Raw genomic sequence first — 9,510 nt, forward strand, 5'->3', positions numbered from 1 at the left:
TCCACATAAGATTTTGCTGGTCTCAATAATACAGAACATTTAAGGAGCATTTAAGGGGATCATCTAGACTTCAACCTGGGAACAAGGGTTAAGATGCAGAGATCTGCAAGGCAATGTCTATGACCCTGAAATGAGAGATGACTGTATTGCTACAGCCATAAGGCTTTCGTTCAACCTCAACAAAGCAGCCTCTAGCAGAGAAGGGCTCCTTTAGCCTTCAAGAAAAGAGTCTGAAGGCAATCACAGCTTTTCTGATAAACGTCTCCTTGAACTTCTACTTCAGAGCCATACAGATCAGAAGGACTAATACCTTACAGAACCAATGTGTTTCTACTCAATCAAACCATCATTGATTACTTCAGGCAATGACTGAGGCACAAAGGACAACTGAGAGAGCCTGGTGACTCCATTCCTTTTCCTCTTTCCCTGGATAGCTATTGACTCCTTTTTTAGGAACCCCAGATGGGAAGCAAGAGCTAACTCATTGCTTTCTTCTCCTGACTCACTTGGACCTCCTCCTCCTCCTCCTCATTCATCCTCCCATTTGGTTCTTGATTAGATGCTTAGAATTGGACCAACGATCTAATTTGACAAGCCGGGTTGGCTGGAAAGATAATCCAGAAAGGAAAATCCTCTTAACTCAGCCCAAAGCTCTTCTTCGAGTTTATGGGACAGACTTCGCACCAAGATTTTCTGGTTCCCCAAATAATCCAGTGATGGCATCAGGCAAGCATCTCTCTCCCCAGTTTAATATTGTACACTACTGTAAAGTACACTACTGTAAAGCTTCTCAGTTTTTGTTTCTAGAACTGTCTAAGCAGTCACAAAAGGGGGAAGAAAGCCTTTTCTCTCCTGCTAGGTGGCCTCTAATGATTCTCTCAACCATCCCCCAAAAGGTGTGGCTTAGAGTTGGTCATGCATCCTGTCAAGGTCTGTCTTGGCTGCTATAATGGGCAGGTTACTTGCTTAGGAGGCCACAAAGCTAGGGATCTGGGGGCCCAAGTGTAGAACCTGTTCCTCACCTCCACGCCTAACACAGAGGGTGGAGGCTTAGAGAGCCCGAGATCTTCAAGACTTGAAGAGCTCTACTGGGCTCCAGCAGAGCTCTGAGAATAGGACATCCACATCTTTAGGTTCCTGGACGACCCTGCCTCCTTCCAGCTCCCCCTAGGGCTCCAGTGGGGAAAGGAAAAGGAAAAGCAAGCGAATAGAGCCGGGGCGCTCCCTTCCTCCTCCCTCTCCCTATAGCGGCTAGCTAGGTCTCGGCGTCTTCCGTCCCGCAGCCCTGCGCACAAGCCAGTCAGGTAGCCCCCCGCCCCCGCCCCGAGCGGTTTGGAACTGCGAGCGGGCATGATCTGCCCTAGGCCTGGCCTCCTTGGGCCCGCATCGCCCTCCCCCTTCCATCCCCTCCGCTCCGGCAGCGATGACATCATTCTTCCCTGACTCCGGGACTGCGGACAGGCGGTAGGATCGGCGCCCAGCAAGGACTCTAAGCACGTAGGCCTAGGATCCTGGGGGCTCTTCCAAAAGGTGGGCACAAGCGGCTCCAGCGCGGCCCCGCCCCCTCTCCCGTCGGTTCCGTAGCTCTCTCATCAGCGTCCCTGACTCTCTATCTCACCGCAGCGCTCTCTCCTCCCCGGCTCCCGTACCGCCAGCTTGGACTACCTGCGTTCTTCTCAGGAGAAGAACGGAATTCCCGGGTCCTGCACCCACCCACTACCTCTACGGGTCCCTGCGCCATCCATATCCAGAAAACTGGCGGGCAGGCCCCTCCTCCTCCACAAGCCTATTCCCAGTCCCTCATAGCCCTACTGCTCTCCGGCCCCATCCCCCGCCTTGAGCATCACAGGCCTCCAGGGCTAAAAGCCTCTGCACCTCTCACGCAAGCCCACTGGGCCTGACGCCCGCGGTGTCCTATGGCAGTTCCCTTCCTTTCCCAGCTACGGGCCTCCGTTAGTGGTGTGCACCATTGTGCGCCGTTCGGTTCCATCCGACGGCGCTCCCCGTGGCTCCCTTGGCCTGCCTCCTCAGACGGTGCCCTCCATCCTTACAGGCCCCTTTGCTGTCACTCCGCGTATTCTCCCACGGTTTTCTTGTCCTGCAGCTTCCCCCTCCCCGGTGATGCGTTTTCGAGGTTTTCTTGGCTCCATCCAAAGGTGTCCCCTCCTCACAGCCCCCAAGGCCTGATTCTCTCTTCCCTGCCCCGGCCTGTCCACCGCCCGCCCCCTCACCAGCGGCTGCATCTCCGAGTGCGCGGTGGGCACCTGGAACCGGTCGATCTCCTCCATCATGGTGCCAGCGAGCGAGCGGGCCCGGGGCCGGGCGCGGCTATGGACGCCGACGGGACCTCGCGGGGCGGTGGCCCCAGGAGCCGGGTGGGTGGTGCAGCCTAGGCCGCCCCAGACGAGTCAGGCGAGCAGGCGGCCGAGCAGATCGACGGGTGGGCGCGGGGCGGGAGGTTCGCTGGTGGGCTGAGGCCGGCGTGGCTCTGTGGGCTTGCCTAGCACTCCCGCGGCTGTGGCGGGACAGAGCCGCAGGTCTGGCCTCGCCTCCTCCTCCGCCGCCGCCTCCTGTCAGCAGCTCAGCCACTGCGGTGACTCGGCAACTCCACTTCCGGGTCCGGGACACCGCCTGAATCTACATTATTCATGAGGAGGCGGTGCCTGGACGCCCCAGCCCCTCCCACATGCAGGAGTTCCAAACGCGCGGGGCCGCGAGTGGCACTATTCCTGAGGGGGCGGGGCTTAGTGGAGCCCGAGGTTCCTCGCACGCCCAGACCCTCCTCCACCTTGAGTCGGGCGGGGGCGTCAGAGGCGCCTGCGCCTTGGCTGCAGGTTGGTTGCTGGGTAACCGCGTCAAGGAGGAGCCGTGTCCATCCTGAAAAGGCGCGGGGACCCACAACGACTGCTGTCCCCAAAAAACCCAGCGACTGGGAATTGAAGTGAAAGGGATTCCGGATTTTCTGTACGTGATCGAGGGTACGGACAAGCTTCTTGTCTTCAGGCGAGGGAGCGCTTTGTAGACGCTCCAAGTGTTGAGGTGTTTCCTGCTTCTTTGAAGATGTCCCCGAAACTGCAGCATCGTAGGCAGGTAATACAGATAACAACTTGCCCTCTCTCGATGAACTCTGACCTTCACCACCAATGACCACTGATTATACCTCTCCAAGTGATTCTTCGTCTTCCTTTCCCTGTTAACCTCTAACCTTCTCTCTCCTTGTGACCCTTGGCCTTTGTTCCCACCGACCTCTGACTCTATCCTGCTCTCTTCCACTAATCTTAACCTTCTCCCCGACACTGCCCTGACTCACTGTTTCCTACTTCTTTTTCACTTACCGCTCACCACGCCATTCCCTCACTCCACAGACCCATGCTGACCAGCCCATTCTCCTTAACTGCCTACCCCCACTCCTACCAACACGTTCCTCATTGCCCTAATATTCTTGTCCCAAAGAAATTATTTTTCCAGCCCTTTGCTGTGTGCCCAGAGCTGGGCTAGGTGGAGACACAGGTCTTTAGGAGCCCACAGCAGGAGTACAGGAGACAGGACAGATTATGTGCCAGATTTTGGTTTAGATTTTCTGTGCTGAGAGACTTGTAAGGAGAGAGAGGTCATGTAAAGAGGAAGAGAAGAAAGATCCCTTTCCCATCCCTGGCCTCACTTTAACACACTACACAGCCCAAACACTGCCCCTAAACTATTTTTGGAGCCTCATATGTCTCACTTCCTTACGAGTCCCTGGTCCACTCCTGTGACCCATCCAGCCATGTAAACATTGTGTCCTTGTTGCCAGCTGGCCAGATGTCATCCCTTTTCACAGGAAATCCAAGAGTCAGTCCCCCTTACCCATCCAGCACAGAGCACTGCTTTCCTCTCCAGTATCACCCTGAAAGGTGAAGTAAGGTCCAGATTCTTGAGGAGCTCTCTGTGGTGAGTCCTTCAAGAATCACTTTTTCCCAAAGCTTTTATGAATTATCACCCTGAGACTAATATGCAGTTTCTGGTTCTGTGAGGCAGGACTTCTATTTATCTATTCGAAATATCCCTCTCTTAGGCCTAGGTATTTTGAGGTTTGGAGAGCAAATCTGTGTCCATGCTGGTTATGATTTTACATATTTTGGTGGGCTCCTCCATATTAGCCTTTGTTCCTTTGCTTCTTTCACCTAGCCTTCCATAGCAGGTGGACTCATCTTTCTTAGATCTCTGCGACCATGGAGAGGATGTTTTTCCCATATGGCCATGCCCTAGCTTTATGTCAGGGTCAAGCTGCATTTTGAGGTTCATGTACTGTGTGCTTGGGCCTACTGACTTTTAATTTACATGCAGTTTTAAATTCAGCATTACTGAGATCTGGTTTACATACAATGAAATGGACCATTTTAGTTGTACATGTTGACAAGTTTCAACAAATTTATACATTTGAGAACCACCACAACGATCAAGATGTAAGACACTTCCACCCTGAAAAGTTCCTCTGTGCTTCATCCCAGCCAGTCTTCCTGAACACCCCTAGCCCCAGGTAACCACTGACCTGCTTTCTGTCACTATGGTTTAGATTTGTCTTTTCCAGCACCTGCAGTTTGAACAAGCTTGGGGATCAGTTTTTCCAGCCCATTAGGGGAGATGTTAGAGGCTAATTATACTGAGAGCAGAGAGAGGTAGCAGCAGACAGGAAGCAGAGAAACTTGGGCCAGCTTGCTGTCCCCCTCCCAGGGAAGGGTAGTACAAAATAAATATTGGTGTGTCGGGGTATGAGAAAAGGCTGGGTTGTGTTAGGTTGTATTTATCACCTTCTTGTCTCAGTGAATCCCAGTCTGGATCAGTGATGAGCTGAGTGTGGGACAACCTAGAGAGGTTTGAGAAGTTGTCTCTGGGAGCTCAGTCCAATGAGGGGAAACAGAACTGAGGCATACAAAGATAAGGGAGGATGGAATCCCTGGAGCTGAGAAGGAGACATGCGAGTTGAAGCAGCAGAAAAGCTTCGGGGAGGAGGCAGCTACAAGCTGAATGTCTGCAGTGGAGAGGGAAGGTCAGGGTTGGATTTGTTAGTGGACAGAGAAGAATCTAAATTCCATTGCTCATGTCACTTCACTCATCAGACCTTTCAGTTGCTCCCTCTTACTCTTAGGATAAAGTCTCAAAAGTCCGACTTGCTTTATATGGCCTGCAGGGCCTTGCAAGGTCTAGCCTTTGCTACCCACCCTATTTTAGATCTCACCATTTCTCTGTGAAAAGTCCACAGCCTCAGTACACTGAACTGTCCTCACTTCTTGGAAAGTGATATCCACACTCACTTTCTCCTCTAGGCCTTTGCAACTGATGTTTCCTCTGCCTGCCTGGTACAGTCTTTTCTGTCTGTTACCATGTGTTCCATGCCACTCTACCCCAAATCTGTCCTTCATTTCTTGCTTACACATCGGATCTGAGCTTGGCTGCCATATTCTCCTACAAGGGATTAAGTACCCTTTCAGGAGGCAGGATCGGGTGATGTTCCCACTAGATCAGGGATCCCCAACCCCCAGGCTGAAGACCAGTACCAGTCCGTGGCCTGTTAGGAACCAGGCTGCACAGCAGGAGGTGAGCGGTGGCCAGTGAGCAAAGCTTCATCTGTATTTGTAGCCACTTCCTAGCTCTAGCATCACTACCTTAGCTCCACCTCACATCATCAGGCATTAGATTCTCATAGGAACATTGGTCCCTGGTGCCAAAAATATTGGGGACCACTGCACTAGACTATCAACTCTGTGATGGCAAGAATCATGTTTGTCTTGTTCATTGTCGATTCCCCTGAACCTGACACAATGCCCAGAATATATTAAGTTCTGAAAATGAGTTGAATATGAATTCTGAATGCCTTAAGCTGTTTTTTGGAAATTTCACTCTGAGTGTGTAGGATAGGAAGGAGCCTGGAATGGGGAGGAATGTAGGGAGGGAGGATAACAAGGAAATGTCACAGTAGAAGCATGTTTTTCCAGGTTCACATTAATATCTGCTTTGGCAGTAGGGCTATGAATGATCCACATTTGAACCACATATACCCATGCCTTAAAAGCTGGGTATTGGAGATTAAGAGGTCAAAAGTTCTGATGATGAAGAGCCATTCTCATTTAACAGTTAGTTGCTGAGTACCTACTGTGTGCCAGTACTGTTCTAGGTATTAGTGATAGAGCAACAGACAAAAGAAACAAAAACCCCTGCTCTCACGGAGCTTAACTTTTAGTTAGAGGTAAATTGTCAATAAACAAAATATATAGTTTATCAAATGGTGTAGTAGGTGTCGAGAAGAAAAATAAAGCAGGGAAAGATGGACTAGGAAGTTCAGGGAATCAGAAGATTATGATTTAAATATAGTGGTCAGGGAAGGCCTTGCAGTGTTGACATTTGAGAAAGACCTCAAGGAAATGAAAGAGTTAGCTATGTGGTATCTTGGGAGAAAGCATTCCAGACAGAGGACACAGCAAGTGTAAAGTACCTGAGATGGGAGCTAGCTACACATGTTCTGGATCAGCAAGGAAGGGGCCAGAGGGAAGTGGCCTGAAATAAGGTCAAAGAAGTGCATCCCTCTACCCTAAAGGGTTAATCAAATAACCCATGGCATATTAAATTGATCACGATGGAGCTCCATGATTCATAATTTGTCATTAAAATGCATGAATGTCAGGCACCATAAACCATGATCAGCTCAAAACATCAGTGGTAATGCCCCAATAACAAAGTGTCCTTCCTGAAAATTGCAAGAATTCTAACTGGCTGCATGTGTATATGTGCAGTAGGAGCTTTGCAACATTGCCAGATCTTGCCTGGCAGCCAGACTTCTTAGTAGAGAACTGAATTAGAGTCTTCTGTGAACTCCAGTTAAAAGCTAATTTTAGTTTATGACTAACAAATTTTAGTACTCCTTTATAACTCAGTTGGTTACCATAAAAAAAAAAAAAGTTTGGAATTTTTGCATCATTTGCCTGTAAGAGCCAAGGAAAAGACTTGCATTTTGGATCATTTTGTGGTCTCTCCAGAGGCCCCTCTGAGACAATACTTGTAGAAATATTAATTCTGATAAGGGGTGACTAGGATAGGGGCAAGAAGGCAGGATTAGATGCAAGGCCAAAAGAAAGTCTTAGATAGTACAGAGATTTTGAGTCTTGAATCTGGGCCTGAGATCCATAGAAGAAAGGACAGGAGGGGGTGAACAGAATCTAAAGGAAGTTAATGTGTTTCTGTATGCACAAAGTAAGATATCCTCACTCTCGTGACCCTTCTTAATGTCACCTTTATACCTCCTATCTTCCTCAAGCCCTAAATATAATCCTTTGACCCTATACCTCTCAAATATCTCTTGAATCAAACCACTTTTCTTATATTCGCTGCCACCTGCTTAGCCCAACCCACAATCATCTCTCACCCAGAGTGCTGTAAAAAAGCCTTATAACTGGTATTCCCCTCACTCACTCATGCCCCTTACAGTCCATTCTCTACACTACACCAAGTTATCTGTTCAAACTCAATCTGATTTTGTCATCCTCTACTCAGAACCCTTCAGTATCTTCCCATTGCTCTTAGGATACGTACCAAATTTTTAGATCACCATTTGAATGCCTGTATGTGCTAAGGCTTGCTTGGGTCTCTAAGCCTTAACTTGTACAACTCTCTCTCTGTTTTGCTGTACTTCAGTTCTATGTGCTGTCCCCTCTCTCTGGAACACTCTTCACATGTCCCCTCACACATGTAGTCACTCCTAAGATTTCAGCCCAAACACCAATTCCCACAACCTGCCCCAAAGCCCCCTGTTAATGAAGATAGGGTTAAGCTTCCTCTATTACATAGCCTTATTGCTTTTTTTTCCCTTTCTTCCATAGCATGCATCATGGTGTGTAATTATGCACTTGTTTGTGTAATTATTTGATTATAGGGTATCTCTCCTATTAGACTATGAGCTCCTTGAGAGCAGGGCCTGCGGATGTTTTTGCTCACACCCGTATTCTCAGTTCCTAATACAGTGGCCATCATGTCAGAAACTCTTAATGAATGATTATTGAATTAATGATGGAAGGTGGTTGGGGAACTAACATAGGGTGCTATGGAAACATGTTTTAGAAGATCCTAACACTGATTCTGAGGAATCAGGGAACACTTCTAGGAGGAACACCATGAAAATTTGGACAGAGGAATAAGAGTCTAAAATGTAAGATAAGGAGTGTGCAGAGAAGTTAGAAGACAAGGAAGAATAATGACCCAGAAGCCTAAGGAAGAGTGTGTTTATAGTGAGTTTATAGTGTTTATAGAGTGGTTAGCTATGTTGCATGCTCCTAAGGGGTCAATGAAGATAAGAACTAGACATAAAATAATTAGGAAGTCATCGTGGACCTTAGAAAGAACAATTTCAGAGGTAAAAGCCAAACTGAACTGAGCTAAGAAGGCAGGAAAGACCATGTAGACAAGGATTTTTTTTTAGAAGTGTTAAATGCCAAGGAGAGGGACTCTGGCGTAGATAGAAAGAAGAAGTTGAGGATGAAGGACAAAGATCAAATAATGAGTAGAGTCAAGTCTCTGAGGAGGTGGGAATGGATGAGTTATGGAAAGGAGGTGGAACATTTTGTAACAGGAGAGGAGAAAGGAGGAAAGGTTGGATGCAGATGATAATAATTTAGAGGTTTAATGGCAGGAAGCTGAGAGAGTTTTTTTCTTCTCTTCCCTTAGTGTTATGGAATTCCTTCTGGAAGTGATAACTAGAAAACAAATTTTGCCAATGGCTGTTCCATTTTGTTATGATTACAGTCATGCTATTTCAGAGTTATGGTCTGAGGTTTGTCATGCACAATTATCAGATTACAAAACAGCTGTGAGCATTTGAGGCCAGAACTTGGTCTCCTCCCCTTTACTGTGGAGCCTAGCGCATTGTTAGTACTCAATACGTGCCAGGTACTCAAATAATAAAAGGAGAGGGCTCTTGTGCTTATCCCTGGGCTTTGCAGCCTGCAAACTGATGTTGAAGAGTAATTTTGATCCTCTGGCTCCAGCTGTGAGCAAACCACATGAAATTGTTTTCTGCCAGATAGGAATGTATAGGGAGTATTCATGCTTCCCAATTGCTGAGACAGAGTTATATGTAAGAAGCAAGCAAAAGATAGTTGTTGATCAGTCTTTGGTTTTACTGCTTTGTGTCTCACAACACTTTGTCCTACTCATAGAGTTACTGGATTCTGGTATATATGGTGGATTTATGTGCTCCGTTTATCTCATCTCCTAGATTTGAGAACCTTTAGACTGGGACCAACTCAACCTTTATTCTTCTTTAGCTCTTATCCTAGGATCTGGCATCTAGTAAATGCTTAATAAATATTAGATGAATAAATAATGACTGAATGAATTAGTTGATGAGTAAATGAATGATGAAAAGGTACATACTGCAGTATTCTGAACACTAACTTTTCTTTCTGGGCCTGCAGAAGAAGCAGTTCAGGTGTCTTTCATCCTAGTCAAAGCAACCTAATTCTGTTAATTATGTAGGGACCA

The 9,510-nt window shown here is 47.7% G+C and overlaps 2 protein-coding genes across 8 annotated transcripts in view; one reads left to right on the forward strand and one right to left on the reverse strand.

The window, feature by feature from the left end:
• FAM219A (family with sequence similarity 219 member A) overlaps nt 1-2,722 on the reverse strand; it is a 49,597-nt gene extending 46,875 nt beyond the window's left edge. Inside the window, exon 1 of one of the 7 annotated variants that reach the window (XM_011381427.2) lies at nt 2,232-2,722. In XM_011381427.2, coding sequence (XP_011379729.1) covers nt 2,232-2,291 — 60 coding nt within the window. In that variant the 5' untranslated portion in view covers nt 2,292-2,722. The remainder of the gene's footprint in view (nt 1-2,231) is intronic. The other 6 variants (XM_011381425.2, XM_011381423.2, XM_023524049.1 and 3 more) reach the window with 6 other exon arrangements.
• An 86-nt stretch (nt 2,723-2,808) lies between these two features.
• DNAI1 (dynein axonemal intermediate chain 1) overlaps nt 2,809-9,510 on the forward strand; it is a 62,942-nt gene continuing 56,240 nt past the window's right edge. The window contains exon 1 of the mRNA XM_011381433.1: nt 2,809-3,090. Coding sequence (XP_011379735.1) covers nt 3,061-3,090 — 30 coding nt within the window. The 5' untranslated portion in view covers nt 2,809-3,060. The remainder of the gene's footprint in view (nt 3,091-9,510) is intronic.

The sequence above is a fragment of the Pteropus vampyrus genome, unplaced genomic scaffold (assembly GCF_000151845.1).
Source record: "Pteropus vampyrus isolate Shadow unplaced genomic scaffold, Pvam_2.0 Scaffold436, whole genome shotgun sequence".
NCBI lineage: Eukaryota > Metazoa > Chordata > Mammalia > Chiroptera > Pteropodidae > Pteropus > Pteropus vampyrus.